General features: G+C 34.2%; 1 protein-coding gene across 4 annotated transcripts in view; it reads left to right on the plus strand.

Annotated features, from left to right (window-relative positions):
- The first annotated feature begins 1810 nt into the window (after positions 1-1810).
- EXOC1 (exocyst complex component 1) overlaps positions 1811-17304 on the plus strand; it is a 66003-nt gene continuing 50509 nt past the window's right edge. For 2 of the 4 annotated variants that reach the window (XM_081303352.1, XM_081303354.1), the window contains exons 1-6: positions 1811-1952; positions 4752-4885; positions 8926-9056; positions 11882-12041; positions 15094-15114; positions 16672-16859. In XM_081303352.1, coding sequence (XP_081159478.1) covers positions 4762-4885; positions 8926-9056; positions 11882-12041; positions 15094-15114; positions 16672-16859 — 624 coding nt within the window. In that variant the 5' untranslated portion in view covers positions 1811-1952; positions 4752-4761. The remainder of the gene's footprint in view (positions 1953-4751; positions 4886-8925; positions 9057-11881; positions 12042-15093; positions 15115-16671; positions 16860-17304) is intronic. The other 2 variants (XM_081303353.1, XM_081303355.1) reach the window with 1 other exon arrangement.

The following is a 17304-nucleotide window of genomic DNA, read 5'->3' on the forward strand; positions in this document are numbered from 1 at the left end:
CACCCAAGGGAGGGGAAAATTAGAATGAATGGTAGAGAAGGAAGTTAATGAATACAAGTATGGTCTTAATATTAGTGCATCACTAAGAACAAAGCTTATTCCATAACTCTTTTACATTAATTCCTTGCAGAGATTATGGCTGGCCATCACCTTGGAGAGACCCGTGTGAAGGACTGGATTTAACCAAAGTGGTGTAAAGGAATCTTTATGTGCACTTTCTCAAATCCCTTCAGACTCTTATTTCAACCACCATTGCAGCAACCTGTTCTGAACAGAGTTTGATGAGCTTTGAGCAAGTGCAACATGACAGCACCTCTCCTCTCACGTTCTGCCTCAGCACATCCTTGATATGAGAGTGGCATTCATAATTGCATAATTTTGAAGTATAGGAGAGTTAATGCTCAGGAGTATTAACCTTTGATGGAAGAGGGACGGGAGTTGACAGATAAATGTTTCCTCCGTTGTTTCCTTCAGTGGACAGTTCTGGGACTCATTTCATCAAGCTTCTTAGAAGGTCCTAAGGGACTGGGAAAACAGTCACACATAATGATGATCATCAACTCAATAACTCTGCCTCGGACTGTCTCTCCATCTTCTATGTTTCATTTCCCTCTCCCTTCCCTCACTTTTGCTCTTTGGAGTCAAATGCTCAGAAGCCTCACTTCAGGGAGAATCAAGGAGGGGAGGGGAGAAATGAGAATTAAGTTATTGAGTTGAGATGCCTCTGAGTCATCTGAATGGAAAAGCCAGGATAGGGGTGTGGGTAGACAAATCTGGAGTTCAGGGAAGTTTAGATTTCTGAAATACAATTCATTTCCCAATTTTAAGGAAGAAAGTAGCATACAATTGTCATATAAAGTATGCATTCCGGGACTGAGTAGGAAAGACACAGGTATTTGTAAAGATAGGTCTAGACCCTGCTCTTAAAAGGGAAGTCATTCGACGAAAATGAAAGGCATTTTAAGCAGCCTTGACTACAGCATATTAATCTCAGTAACAAACAGTTCCCTACTATGTCTGCTAATTTTCCCACCAAATTCTATCTTGATATTATCAGTGAAAGATATTTTGCACAGCTCATCTGTCACTTTCTCAGTGAATCCATCACTGATAGAGTGAGTTACTCCCTCTTTTGCATTCCCCTTGTTAAGCACTAATACACTGTGAACTCCTTCAGAGTGAGATTCAGGCGCGAATCACCTCTCTAACCGGAAGTAAAAGTACCTGGCATAAGTGTCATAAATAAAGTGACAGGAATGTAGAATAAATGAACCACCTGCCTCATAACCAGTAGCACTGTCATTATATTTTCCTCTCAAACTTAAATATACAAAAGCATCATCTTGTTAAGATATAGATGGTTCTGATTCGGTAGATGTGAAGTGAGCCCGAGGCTGCATTTTCTAAAGAGCCCTCAGATGATGCTCAAGCACCTGGACGGCCGAGCACACTGCAGTAAGAGTTAGAATTAAAAGTGCTTTACATATGCTAACAACAAAACAAAACAACAACAAAAAAAGATTTAATCAGCTCTCTTAAGTTGCCGCAAATATCAGAATAAACATTTATAAAGAAGGGAAATATCCCATAATATCAAATCCCCAGTCTCACTTAGGCCTCGCGCTTTTGACGTCCCGCCCCAGCCTTTACAAGACACGCCCCTCCAGCGAGAGTCATCTCCCGCCTAGCCGCGCCCGTCGGCTGGCGCTCCGCCCCCTCCACATCTATTGGCTCTCCCTTTTTCGCACCGCCTCTCCTTCCTTTTCTACGGAATCAACTTCCGGCGCGGAATTTGTCACGTGTCCGGATATGGGAAGTTGTGGGGAAACTGCAGCTTCCCGTTGGCGGTTTAATTGAGGGGCACGTCCTAGTGGTGGTGGCCGCCACAGCCCCATCCGGTCTCTGTGTTGGAGGACCCGCCTCGGTATAGCCGGGCTCGGTCCGGCCTTGCGGTAAGCTTTCGGCCGCGGCTGCTCCGAGGTCCTAGCCGCGGCGGCGGCGGACCGAGGAGTGGACGGGCGGTCTCCAGGGTTTGAGCCGGTTTGTCACTGCCGCTACTGGCTCCGCGCCGAGCATCGGGCACTGAACTCTCGCTGGCCAGGCCTCTTCCCAACCCCGCCTGATGTATAAGGAGCAAAGCCCAGTGGGAGCATCCTCCACCCCTTGCTGGGCGAATGCGGAGCTGGGAGGACAGTCCTCTTAAGTTCCTCTGCGGTTCCGCCCATCGGATCCATATTTCATATTTGACAAACAGTCCTTACCGTACTTACGCTCTTTGGCATGGACTAGGAGAGAAGGGCGTGACAGTGCCTTCTCCTTTGTCCTAAGGAACATGTTCTTCGAAATCTCCTAAGCGTGTTTCCCTGTCTCTATGCAGTTTTGTCTTCTAGATGATGGTGCTCCCTGCCCATAATTATCTCAACAGCATTCGAGGCTCAACCCACATGGCCTCACTCTGACCAACTATTTGTCATGCAGTGTAATGGCCCAGCTGAGTTTAAGGAAGCAAGAACCAATACAGAACCAACAGTGGCTTGCTGTCTCTGACACATGGTCAAACTTGGGGTTTTAGACCTGTAAAATAGATTTATATGATCGCTAGTGATTTGTTTACTGACATACAGAAAGGTACCGTAAAAACTAGAGAGATCATTACTGGACCTATAGGATGTAAATTCCATGTAAGTAGAGGTCTTGGTGTCTTCGAGAACATGTTTGTCATGTTCACCACTGTAATAGACTAGCACCTGGTACTTAGTAGACATCAGTATTTGCTGAATGAACGAATGGTCACATACAGCTTTTCACTATGACTGCCTCTTTTATGAGGTATGCCCAGTCTTCTCTTTTTACCAGTTACCATGCACCCAATCATTGCTTTAGACTAAGGAGAGACTGTGTGGTAAACACTGGCCATTATTAGTCATTGATTAGTCACTGATTTGACCATTTTTTACTGTTCAGCTCAGATTTCCTCAAGAAATATCTGTTAAGTACTTATCAAGAACACAAAAATGATACAGCCTCCCTGCCCTCCCTCCTGTCCTTCTCTACCCTCTTTTACTCTGTTAATAGGGCTCCCAAGATCCAGGAGCTTATGCTCACATGAGCCAAGTAGACAGCAAGTGCTTGATTATTCAGTAAATGCAATAAGTGCTATAGAAATTTAGAGATGAGGTCAATTTGGATTAAAGTCTTTATTGAATTAACTTCATATAAATCATGAAATGTAATTAGAGTTTGGATAGGGAGGAGATATTTCCTGCATGGAAATGTGCCTAAGCAAAATGAACAGAGTACTTTAAGTGGAAGTTTTGTATTTTGGAGCATTAAAAGAATGTTGATCGAGGGTATGATTTGATGAAAAGTATGTTTTAAGATTATTTGTTTTTTAGGATTATAACAGTTTGCAAAGAGATAACCAGGTGCACTCTATAAAGTTCATATGAACCTTGGTAATATTGGAAGTGGAAACAAAAAGAAATAAATTATATGTAAATGTAGGAAATCACAAAATGTGATCTCACTGCAAATGCCATGTTGACAATGGAGAAGGAAATAAAATATGACAGATTTTGAACCTGGGTATTTGCTTACAGATGTGGAAGTTGGAATATGGGAGTCTTGAGGGAGCCTCAGTTGTTGTTACTTAGTGCTATCATGTTAGTTAATTTGTTAAACATTTACATACTTGACATTATTTCCAAAACAATATAGTATAACAAGTGCATAGCATTTACATTGTATTAGGTATTACAAGTAGTCTAGCGATTATTTAAATTTTGTAGTTTATGCAGATACTATGCTATTTAATGCAAAGGACTTGAGGAACTGTATATCTGAGTATCTTCAAGGGGTCCTGGAATCAATGTCCCACAGATACTGGAGGAAGACTATCATGCTGCTGTGAACACTAATATACAAGTTTTGTATGGAAATATTTAAAATTTTTTTTTAGTTATACCTGGACACAATATCTTTATTTTGTTTATTTTTTTATGTGGTGCTGAGGATTGAACCCAGTGTCTCACATGCAAAGCAAGTGCTCTGCCACTGAGCCACAACCCCAGCCCTGGAAATGTTTTGTTTTTTTTTTTTTCATTTCTCTTGGGAGTGGAATTTTGAATCACATTGTAAACCATGTTTAACTTGTTGAGGAACTGCCAAACCATTTTCCAAAGGAGACACACCATTTAACAATCCCACCAGCAATGCCTGAGAATTTTATTTTCTCCAGATCTTTATTGTCTGTTGTTTTGATTTTAGCTAGACTAGTGGATGTAGAGTGCTAGGTTTTTCATTGTGGTTTTGAATTGTGTTTCCCTAGTGGTGAATGATGTTGAACATCTTTTCAGGTACTTATTGGCTATTTGTGTACCTAATTTGAAGACATGTTTATTAAGTTTTTAATTAGTTATTTGTCTCTTTATTGTTGAGTTTTAAGTGTTCTTTATATAGGAGACTGTATGTAAATATTGAGCATGATTTTTTTTTAATAAATCTCTATGAGAGGGGTGAAAGGAGAGATAACAATACTTGGTGAGCATTTCTAAAGATGTTAGAATTTGGTAACACTGATTCTCTAATTTCATTTTCACACTTACAGCTTTATGTTTTTATGATGCTGATGCATTAATATATCATTTTTCTATACTTATTAACCAAAATTAGATCATTTTTAAATCATAAATGGAATAATAAGGTGGAATGATTTTGAGAATGAGCTAAATATCTACACTCTGAATTTTCAGCTGAGAAAAGATGACAGCAATCAAACACGCATTACAAAGAGATATTTTTACACCAAATGATGAACGCCTGCTGAGTATTGTGAATGTCTGCAAAGCAGGAAAAAAGAAAAAGAACTGTTTTCTGTGTGCCACAGGTGGGTATTTCATAAGAAAAAGTATTTGTTTGGTATTCTTTTATTTCTTAGGGGATGTTTTCTTTCTTTTAAAAAATATTCTCATTGTCTTTATAATTGGAAAAAATTGGAGGACCAATAAATTAGTTTTTTGTTAAATATTGAGCAAATATTTTTAAAATTTTTATAATATATACATAAGGCATAAAGACAGCTTATTCATAGAATACTTGGGTCCTATAAAAACCTATAACATTACTTTTGAAGCATCATGCATGCCCCTCCTTGACCCCATTCCCTCCCCTCTCTATTAAGAGGTAACTGGTATCTTGAATTTTGTTTACTTTTTCTTTGTCATGTTACCATATATATTTTAAATTTCAGACATTATAGTTTTTCATCTCTTTGAACTTTATATAAATCGAATTATAGTGCATATATACTTTGTGGTTTTTTTCCCCACTCAACTTGAGTCCATTTTTCATGAGTTTTTCTTTTGTTCTTTCATATAGTCATATTACTTCATGTTTATTGCTCTGGATTATTGTACTATGTAAGTGTCCCACAGTTCACCTATCCATTCTAACAGTGATGAAGGTTGAGTTTGTTTCTAGGTTTTGCAACTCAGACAGCACTTGGATGAATGTGTTTGTTTTTATCTCCTAGTATATACAAGCAAAAATGAAAAATTTAAGGTAGATTCTTAACATGAGGCATTGCTGAATCATAGGTATATGAGTAACCAATTCTGCTCTAATACCAAAGTATTTTCAAAAGTAGTTTTAATTTTCACACCCATCAGCAATGGTTATGTGTTTTCGACATCCTAATGAACAGTTGATTCTATCAGACTGATAATTATTGTCAGTCCAATGGGAGTAAAATAGTGTCTCATTAGGATTTTTAAATGGAGTTCCCCTAATGAATATCAGATTGAGCATCTTTTTATTAATTTGTTAATCATTTAGTTTCCTTGTCTATGAAATTTACCTATATAAGCCTTAATTTATTTTTCTGTTGTGTTGATTGTCCTTTTAGTGATATGTACAAATTCTTTATATTGTCTGAATACTAATCCTTTGTCAGTTATATTCAACCCAGTATATGGCTTTCACTTTTTATGATGGCTTTTAATGCAATTTATAATTCTAAGTAATTAAAGTAAATCAATCTGATCCTTTATGGCTTTCCTTTTTGGTATCTTATTTAAAATATTCTTCCCAGATATCTTTTATGTACTCATATAAAAATTTTCTTTATTATAAAAGTTGTATAATTTTGCCTTTCACATTTTTGTCTTTGGTTTACCTGTGTCTGCATTCTGGTCTATGTGTGTTTGTGTCTGTTTCTGAGTTCTTTATTATGTTTTGATTTTGTTTTATATTGATTTTTTTCTTCTCACTCTTTTACCTACCTTTAGAAGTTCCAGATTTCATTGGGATTTTGATTGGAATTGTTTTGGTTCAATTTGAAGAGAACCTACATTCCTTATGATACTAAGTATTCACATCCCTAGACTTGGAGCAGTTCTTCACTTATCTAGGTCTTTTCTTTTTTTTTTTTATTGGTTGTTCACAACATTACAAAGCTCTTGACATATCATATTTCATACATTAGATTGAAGTGGGTTACGAACTCCCAATTTTACCCCAAATGCAGATTGCAGAATCATGTCGGTTACACATCCACAATTTTACATAATGCCCTATTAGTAATTGTTGTATTCTGCTACCTTTCCTATCCCCTACTATCCCCCCTCCCCTTCCCTCACATCTTCTCTCTCTACCCCATCTACTGTAATTCATTTCTCTCCTTGTTTATTTTCCCATTCCCCTCACAACCTCTTATATGTAATTTTGTATAGCAATGAGGGTCTCCCTTCATTTCCATGCAATTTCCCTTTTCTCTCCCTTTCCCTCCCATCTCATGTCTCTGTTTAATGTTAATCTTTTCTTCCTGCTCTTCCTCCCTGCTCTGTTCATAGTTGCTCTCATTATATCAAAGAAGACATTTGGTATTTGTTTTTTAGGGATTGGCTAGCTTCACTAAGCATAATCTGCTCTTATCTAGGTCTTTTATAATGCCTTTTCCTAAATTTCATAGTTCTCTCTAAAGGCTTTGCATTATGTAGTTATGTAGGATTAGATTTTTTTGATATTACTATGAGTAATAGTCCTTATTAGAATTAGTACATTATTATTTTTATTTATTTATTTATTTTTTAGAGAGAGAGAGAGAGAATTTTTTAATATTTATTTTTCAGTTTTCGGTGGACACAACATCTTTATTTTATGTGGTGCTGAGGATCGAACCCAGCGCCCTGCGCATGCCAGGCAAATGCATTACCGCTTGAGCCACATCCCTAGTCCAGAATTAGTACATTTTTAAAAAACACATATGAGTTGTTTTTTAAAATACGATATCTATCAATCTTGCTGAACATTATTATTATTAATTGTAATAATTTATAGACTCTGAAAATAGCATGTTTTCCTTCCTTCATAGTCCCTATATCTTTCATTATTTTTGTTTCTTTAGTCTGCTAGTTAGGACTGTCAGTACAGTCTTGATCTCAAGGGAATGATTTCATATTCAGTATGATGTTGCGATAAGTTTTTATAGGTATCCCTTATGATATTAAGAACATTCTCATATATTCCTGGCTTCTTACACTTTTTTCCTACTTCTTTATCTTTTTATAAATCATAAATGGGGATTAAATTTTATCAGTTGCATTTTCACATTGTTGAAGTTATCAGATAATTTTCTCCCTAAATTTATTAATGTGGTGAATAATTAAATTTGGATTTTCAAATGACAAATTGGTTTCTCAGAATAACCAAACTCAGTCATAATGTACCATTTGCATATATTATTATTTTATATACTAGTAAATAGGGGCTAGGGGTATAACTCACTGGTAGAATGTTTGCCAGGCTTAGGTTTGATCAGAGCTGAAGGAAGGGAGGGAGGGAGGGAGAGAGAGAGGAAGGGGAAAAAAGAATGATATTGCATTTACTGTTAATATTTGCCCTGATTTTACACATTTTAAATGTGACAAGGGTACATCTTAGATTTGATGAAATGAAATATATTTTGTAAATATACTTTTTTAATACAGTATTTAAGATTTTGCATTCATGTTGATTTGTTACATGGTCATAATTTTCTTCACTGTCTTTGTCTGACTTTGTAACTAAAGTTATAAAATAAATTGGGAAGCATTTCCTTGTTTTCTCACACTTATTAGTTGTGTGTGTTTGGAATTGTTCATTCCTTAAAAATGTGGCAAAAGACACCAGTAAAGTTGTTGTACTAGTTTTGGCGGGGGCAGAGGATGAGGGAAGATTTATACTTAGCAAAGCAATTGCTTTAATGATTACACATTTTCCATATTTTCTATTCTTGAGTAAGTTTTGATATGTTCCATTTTTAAGGGAAATTGGGGGAGTTTTGGAGGAAACCACTTACTTTTTTATATGTATTGACATTCATTCCAATCACTCCCCATTCTGCTGACAGTGTAATGTTATTTCCTTAGCCACAGTTCTTAAACAGCACCCCACAACTTCATATAAAGACCTTTTATGATCTGAACTCCCATCTTTTGTAGTAACATCATTTCTCTCCACCTTATTACACATACTACCTATATTGAACAATTTATTGTGCCACTTTGAAGCAATTATTCTCTTCCAAGCCTTTTGGGATTTACATATATCAGTCATTCTTTAGATTTTAAAACTGATCTGGGCTGTGGATATAGCTCAAATGGTAGAGTGCTTGGCTTGCGCATGCACAAGGCCCTGGGTTCAATCCCCAGCACTGCCAAAAAAAAAAAAAGGCATAAAACTTTCTTTCTCAAGGCATCTGACCCTCTGGTCTGATTTAAATGCTTTCTTTAGGATTCTACATTCCTCAGTTTCTACTTTTAAAACATTGCACGTGTTTTAATATTATGTACCAAGCACCTGAAAACTATGTTTACAAGAGTGAATGAATGATGAAGATTGAGCAAGTGAAGGATATTTCTAACAAAAGTTATGTATTTTGCTCAACAGTGACAACTGAACGCCCTGTGCAGGTAAAAGTGGTCAAAGTCAAGAAATCTGATAAGGGAGATTTCTACAAAAGGCAGATTGCTTGGGCTCTTCGAGACCTTGCTGTGGTAGATGCCAAAGATGCTATCAAAGTATGTTTTTCTGTTCTTTGACCTGTGTTCAGAAGTGTCTTTAATTTTATATTATAATATTATGTATATAAAGATGATCTAAACTTGCTGATTTGTGACCACCTAAGAAATAGTCTAAGATGTATTGTTCAACCTTTTGCCTCCTTACCCCCCACTCTGAGGCTACTTGGAATGAAACATGTATGTTTGTTTTATTATTGTTGCTTTTTTGGAATGAAAATTATGTTTGTGCATAAGATACATAAACTAGAGCAAAATAACCTTGACTCCATATATTTCTATTTTAGGTAAGTAAAGTATAAAATCTGTAAATTAGTGTGGGTTTTAAAGCAGTATGTCATATGAGTTCTTTTTTTTTTTTTTAATGTTCATTGTTTTTAAAAACCTAGTTCCAAATCAAGTCTGATATAACCAAAGTGTGTCCTCATGAGTTCATGTAGAATCACCAGCCAAGTAGCCAAGTTGGTCTTTGGAGGTCATGACTTTGATGTTTCTTATTCAAATAAAAGAAGTGATTATGAGTATCGTAAGGAACTTAAATATTGAGATTTAAAAGAATATAAATCTGATGACTTAATGTGATAGTCACATTAAACGACCTCTTGTAGTCCCTGGAAATTCAAGGCTTTTCACAGCCTTGTACAAACAGTAGAAACTATAGAGCTCCTCTGATTCAATTAGGTGTGGCCTCCTCCTGTTCCTCTTCCACCTTCTCCTCCTCTTTCTCTTCTTCTGCAGATCAGAAACACCTCCAAAGCACTAGAGAATACTTTGGATCACATCCACTTGTGCTCTTGATGGCATTAATAGCAAGGCTTATACTAATGCAACTACAGGCACTCTTTGATTTAACTCTGTATATCTCATACATTTATTTAAAAGGCAAAAAGAAGTTAAAAATGACCTTTGAAAAGCACTCTGGTAAAATAAAATTCTGGTTTTACTCTTACCTTGACATAAATCTCTGAAGATCAAAGAGCCAAACGAAACAACAGGTAGTTGAGTTAGATGAAAAAAAAAAAAAAAGAAGCAAAACAATTTTAGGAGAGCCCTGCCTATCCGTGAGATTCAGACTGCTTCCAATACAGATAATGAATGCCTTTTAAGTATTTTAAGTAATCTTATTTATCCCTGAAGAGTACCCAGTTTTTCGAAAAATGTGAAATGTGGAAACAGTTTTACAAGCTCTAACAGAAAGAGAATTTTGTATGTTTAGAAAGAAAACAAGAAATGAAATTTTTAACCAACTTCAGTAAATAATTTGTTAATATGTGGAGGAATCAAGAGATTTTTGAGTAGGTTTCTGTTTAAGAGAGAATATTTTAAGGGCTTATTAGAAATGCATCTTGATTAAAAAGCTTTTTTCTCTTCACTAGTTTTTCGCTTCATGACCCTGTTGACTTGCATAAATCACTAACATTGCTGAGTGCCTATTTGAATGCTTTCTTAAAGCTGATGCCTCTTTTCTGACTGCTTAATGGATGTTTTTTCATTTTATGTAGACACCTTGGTGTATGTACACTATATATGGATAGAAAACATAAAATTTTTATACATAGCCTAACATTAGCCATTTAGTATCACACATTGATTTGTGTGAATGTTGCCACTGGAGCACTCAGCTTCTTTTATGGCATTATGGGAAGTATTCCCAGGGAAGAGATCATTTCCCATCAAGTTCATGTTAGCTGCCAATACTCTTAGATTTTTTTTTAAGTAATAACGTAATTAGCTATAAAGGAAGGTTTTAATTTTTTTGATGCTTCAATTCTTTTAAGCTGTAAGTTGAGCTAATTAGAAGTTCTACATTACTGTTAAAATTGTTGTACCAATGGTCATGTCCTGATCCCTAAAATAACCCAACTCTTCAAAGTAATTCTCATATAAATTTCCTTGCTTTTTAGGTGTTGTATTCACATTTACTTCCCCTTACATTATGCTTTAAATAAATGCAATGTACCTTATAGAGCATTTGAACTTATTTAATTCCTTGGAAGTGAAGAAAAGTGTACACTCATACATTTTTGGTTATTATCTAATGGTTTAAGTACTTCTACAATTAAGGAAGAAGTATTAGCCTGACATGAAATTATTGCTCAAATGTGGCTTAATAGACATGTAGAAAGCATGATGCAGTTTTCTCAGATCAGTTGAGGTTTTTTGTCACTTGAAAGAACCTTAAATCTTGCCAGTATTTTTGGGTTTTGAGACACCAGTAATCATTCTGTGTTTGTCTCATTTGTTCTTGAAAAGCACACCAGGGTGTAGATTGTATTTCTTCCTCATGTGTTATAATTAGAAAATGTATTCCTTAATAGGGAGTTAGTGTTAAATTACACTTATGAATAATAATACATTATCAAAGATGTAACTCTAAAATTTCATGGCAATTCTTAAAAAAAAATTAGATCCACATCAAAACTAGAGACCATTGTTATCTTATTGACAAGGAAGCTGAAACACGAAGCCTTGAAGTGTACAACCTGTACTTCCACTCACAGACCTGCAGGGCATAGAAAGAAAATGACCCCAACAGTGTGTTTTGTTTTTTATCTAGCCATTTTGGGGTGATAAAGTTTTTACTATAAATTGAATTCTTGGAAGCCTTATCTTCAAATTACTTAGCTAATTTGTTGTTGTTCTGTTTTGTTTTTAAAGTACCAGGCATTGAATCCAGAGCTCTGCCCATACTAAGCAAGTGTTCTGCCACTGAGTTGTCTCCCCACCCCAAGAACAACTTTAGTTCTTTTTTAATATAAAGATTTTACATTAATAATGAAAAGGAATCTGATCAAAAACTACTTTTTTGTATATTTTCATTTCAGGAAAATCCTGAATTTGATTTACATTTTGAAAAAGTATATAAATGGGTTGCCAGCAGCACTGCTGAAAAGAGTGCATTTATCTCATGCATTTGGAAATTGAATCAGCGATATCTCCGGAAGAAAATCGATTTTGTCAATGTTAGCTCACAGCTTTTGGAAGGTAAAGTTAAATAAGAATGTATATATAAATTCAAGTGTATCTTTAAGTGACTATATAATTTTATATTACTCAAAGCAATTAGAATACTGAATTACCTTTTAAAGGAATTTTAGAATAACTTCTTATTGAAGAAATGGTGCTTATTCATTGTAGGATATTGATACATTAAATTAAAATAATAAAAATCACTTGTAAACTTACTCCTCAGAGATAATTACTGTTAACATTTTGGTAGATATTATTCTGGTCTTTTATGTATGCATATATAAATAATTTTTTAAAAATAAATTTACATTGTTTTCTAATTTTTTCATATAATAATGTATCATGAACATTTTTTACATTATTAAATATTTACCCCATCATTTTTAATAGTGTTCTATGAATATACCATAATATTTTTAACTAATCATTTATTTTTAGTTTCCCATTTTTTTTTACTTTTTTAAGCAGTTCCAGGATAAATATTCTTGTGGCATTATTTTTGTACAGAGTATAGGTGTAGTAGTTAAGAATTCAACTGTGGAGTCATACTGCCTGGGTTCAAATTCTGGCTTTACTACCTACTATATGACTTTATAGTTACTTAATCTCTTGTTTCAGTGTCTCTTATAATAGAAATAGAGATACTCACTGCTAGGATAAAATTTCTTAAATCATAAACATGAGGAGAACAGTGCCAAGTATATAGTAAATGCTTAACAAATATTAGCTATTAATCTATTATCAGCATAAAATCCTTAGATATGAAGTTAATTTGGGTTATTTTTGATCAGTCTGTCTTCAGGAAGGGTGGACAAAAACTACTGTTAAAATTGAAAATGTACAGTGAGATTTTATACTTTGAAATTTTCTTTCATAAAGGCATAAACATAAGAAAATTATTCTAAAGGCCTTGTGGATGCAATTCATATTGTATTTTTTTTTAAGGGAGAAAATTTTAATATTTTTTTTTTTTTAGTTTTCGGCAGACACAACATCTTTGTTTGTATGTGGTGCTGAGGATCAAACCCGGGTCGCACGCATGCCAGGCAAGCGCGATACCGCTTGAACCACATCCCCAGCCCAAATATTGTATTCTTTATCTCAAAGAAAACAGTTGAAATAATAGCTACTATGCAAGAAAATAGAGTTGTTGCTCCTCTTTATTGAGGGAAAAAAAGATTTGTCCTAAGTTATGTATTAGAAGAAAAAATGAGATTTGTCCCAAATTGCAAGTTAATATTTAACAGTAGAAGTTTCTTTTCTTTCAGAAAGGTTGAAACATCTGAAATTACCAATATTGAACAATTTTAATATGTAGTGTAAAAAAAACTTTTCCTGTATTTAGTCATTTGCCTCTGTCGCTTTGGTTTTGTTTTACTTCTTTTTTTTTTTTAATTCTGTTTGATGATAGACCTTTCCCTTCTTGACTATAGTATTCTTTCCCAGCATTTAATTGGTGAACTGCTGCTGGTTTAGGCAGATGCTTAGAACTGGCAGAGGCAAGTATCATCTGTCAGACCCTATAGCTGCTCTTCCCAGAGGAGCTGGCCTTCAGTAGGATTCCCCGAGGTTACCATCTCACCAGTATTAGACCCCAGTGTCTTGGCAGTTACATTAAGGAAATGACCTTCCAGAAATTTATGATAATTTTTTATACCTTAAATTGGACATTAATTTACTTCAGAAGGCTTTTATTTTTTTTTCCCATTTCAGGATTAAACATTGTTCTGAGTTATTCATTGACAATTATTGTCAATTATTCATTGACAAGCTTGATTTCTATTTTCAAATTTGTTGCCTACTATATATTTTAAACCCATATATTTCATTAAGACAACCAGGTGGAAAAACACATATTGTGCTGATTTAACTCATTAAGAAGTACTACCAAAAGCAATGAGAAGAGTATTACTGTTTTTGAGAATCAAGTTTCTAACTTACAGAGAAAAAAAAAAGTATTTAAACTTTCGGGCATAAAACAAAAGTGTAGACATTTTTGTGTTTACAAACATTAACTCTAATTGAGGTCAGTTTTTAAGATACTGAGAAGATCCTTTAGGATCTCACTATGATTAATAATGGTTGCTTTGCTTTAGTGTTCAGAGAATAGCTTTATTAATGACTAAAAACCTGACTTAATGGACTTTGAAATCTTAGCTATTAATTCTCATTTTAATTTATTATTTTAAAATTTTATTCTTTTTTTTTTTTTTTGGTGATTTTTGAGGGTCAAACCAAGGGTCTCACTCATGATAGGCAAGGACTATATCCCCAGCCCAGTTCCCATTTTATAAAAGTGTCTTTAAGGTTTGGGAAAGGTTAGAAGACAGATAAAAAATTATTACTACCTCCTTTGACAAACTAAATAAGTAAGACTATTCTAATTGTTAATACTAGTGGTGGTAACTTGGTAGTTTTTATCAGTAACAGTTAAATGTTTAAGTCAAAGTAAGGTTCTTTTAAAAAGGGGAATTTCTTAGTGGTTGAAGTAGAGTGAAGTTTGTTTGGCGTTTTCTTTTTTCAGTCTTTTCCTTGCAGCCAGATTTTGAAATAATCTTTGACTCAAATCCTTAAATGTCAGCTTGAACTGATATCTCATGTTTTTGCACTTGCCTCAGTCTTGTCTCTCCTAACAGTGTTTTGTGACTAATCCTTTTTGAGGGAGTGTCTGGGTAAAGACTTGGGCCTTGAGTGAAAATAACTACACTAAATGCGTGAGTCACAACTGACCTAAAAATAATCCCCAGGAAATGTTCTGTTTCCCAGTTTTCTCCTTTAAGGACTAGTTAGTACTGTTTCTTAAAAGACTAAAAGGAAATAGAAAGATAAATACATTTTTAATCATTGTCCCAAAATGAATAAGAAAGATGAATCCTGGAAATTTAGCTGCTTATGGAAATTTTCCACTTTGTAGTTAATTTTAATATTGTCTTTTGAACCTTAATTTAACTTGAAATTCAAATGAAATTTGGGTAGTATTTTACAATTTTAAGCTTGTATACTTTCTACCCAGCTAATACTCTTTGCTTACTTTCTTCTGCTTCTTTCATACCTTTTTATTCTCCAGAACTGCCTAAAGTTACAGAAGGTGCGTAACACCTTTCTTCTTATTCTATTTCATATGTTTTAATTACTTGCCATTGTTATGTACTGTCAGTTGCATATTTTATGAAGTTGTGTAATAGGGTAAATTTATTAAAAAATCCACATAGTAATAAAATTAATAGTGGTATTCATTACTGGCCTCCAAAGAACAGTTTCAGGGGAGAAAAATACTTCTGAAACCTTTATCATAATAATTTAAAATATTTATTTACTTGAAACATGTACTTGTGTAAGGAACTGTACAGAAGGATTTGAGCAATCCCTGCCCTCTAGTGGCTAACAAGCATTCATACCTGACAGTGTTAACATTTCTACAGTGAACTAAAATGACCTCATAGAAAGGATAGGGAACTTGTTGATGCCTCTCATATGTATATGCTGTAATATTATAGTCATTATAATTGCTTGTACAAAACATTTGGTCCTATTTTTTTTCTGAGATTGTAACTAAATCTGGGCAATTTGTTACCATTCTTCAGAGTAAATTCTTTTTGTTTTAAATTAGCTGGTTTTATTTTGGGACAATAATATATGTCAAGTCATGCTGAATGTAAACACTTTTTTCACGTTAAATAATGAAGACTAAAAACATACAGAGTTTGATTTAAGTCATATTCCATTAAGCCTAGAAAATCAGTAATTTTATTTAAAGTTGTAAAATAACCTCATAGGGTTAAAAATTATTTCTTCATTTTATCTCCTAACCTCAAGTTTTATATAAAATATCCATATGCTAAGTGTGTTCTTTGAAAAAAAAATGGACTGAAATATTTATTCAAAAAGCACTTCAGATTTGACCTCTTGGTCTTTTGTTATGAAGCATGAAAATCTTTTACATTTTTTGTAATTTCAAACCACTGTGCTATTCTTACCTCTTACATTAGAGTCACCAAGAAAGTTTCTATAGCTCATCTTTAGCTATTTTGTTAATACATGTGAAATTTTTAAGCAAAAATATAGAAATTTAGTTAATATATTCAGTATCCAAAATAAATTATTATAGAGGCATCTTTCATCTCAGTTGTTTGAAAGAAAAAATACACACACACACATACACACATACGCACACACATACACATATAACAATGATGAACAAAAACAAAAGAAAATGTCACTTGGTGAAAAAAGGAAAACAAATTGTTTTCATGTGTACTGAATTCATAATCATTGTTTTGTTAGAACACCATCCACCTCAGGTAGGAAAAAAGATTAGGTGCATTTCTTCATGTTTTTGTGTTTTGTTTGTATTTTAGTTTATGTTTGGGGAATTTATAACTAAAGCCTATTTTAACACTTATAAGTCAGTGTATTAGACTGCATGCTTTTTGTTATTTTTTAGGACTTTATTTCATTAACATATATATTCCTATGTAAAAGTAAAGTTTTAGGGTTTTTTTTCATATATTTTGAATCATTCTTTCCTGTTTTTCAGCCACTAAATGTGACCTGTGCTTATAACTGATCATAGCTAGCTATAAGTACCATATTTAATCCTTCCTAGTTTTTTACTACTTTATTTTGAATATTTGCCTTCTTTAAGAATCTGTTCCAAGTGGAGAAAATCAGAGTGTGACAGGAGGAGATGAAGAAGCAGTAGATGAATACCAAGAATTAAATGCAAGAGAAGAGCAAGATATTGAAATAATGATGGAAGGCTGTGAGTATGCAATCTCTAATGCTGAGGCCTTTGCAGAAAAGTTGTCTCGAGAGCTACAGGTGCTAGATGGGGTAAGACTTTCTTGTAATCTATGAATAAGTGATGTGTCATACATTGAGAAGACTGTGATGTTCATATTTTTACTGCCTTAGCACTTCAACTTTTCCAGGGTGATTATTGCTGTCCTTCTCTATAAGCACAATACAAGTTGCTATCAGTCTTTCACTGTTCTTGTTCAAAAGATAGAACCATTCCTAATAAGCCAATGAAGGCAGTAGCTGAGGTTCTGAATTTTGATATGAAATAAGGGAAGAAGAAGGTAGACAACCAGAAACCATCTTAGAGGTTCTTTCCCCCAAGCCTCTGAAACACCTCAGAATAGTTCACTAGCGAAGAACAGCACTTTTGTGGTTTGGGGAAAAAAATAAGTGCAAATTAAAGTAAGAGAAATGCGGCTGAAATAAGTGAATCATTTACCAAAAGGGAACAGAATAAGTGTGGAGGAAACAAGACAGC

Source organism: Spermophilus citellus (genome assembly GCF_964194105.1).
Source record: "Spermophilus citellus genome assembly, chromosome: 8".
Taxonomy (NCBI): domain Eukaryota; kingdom Metazoa; phylum Chordata; class Mammalia; order Rodentia; family Sciuridae; genus Spermophilus; species Spermophilus citellus.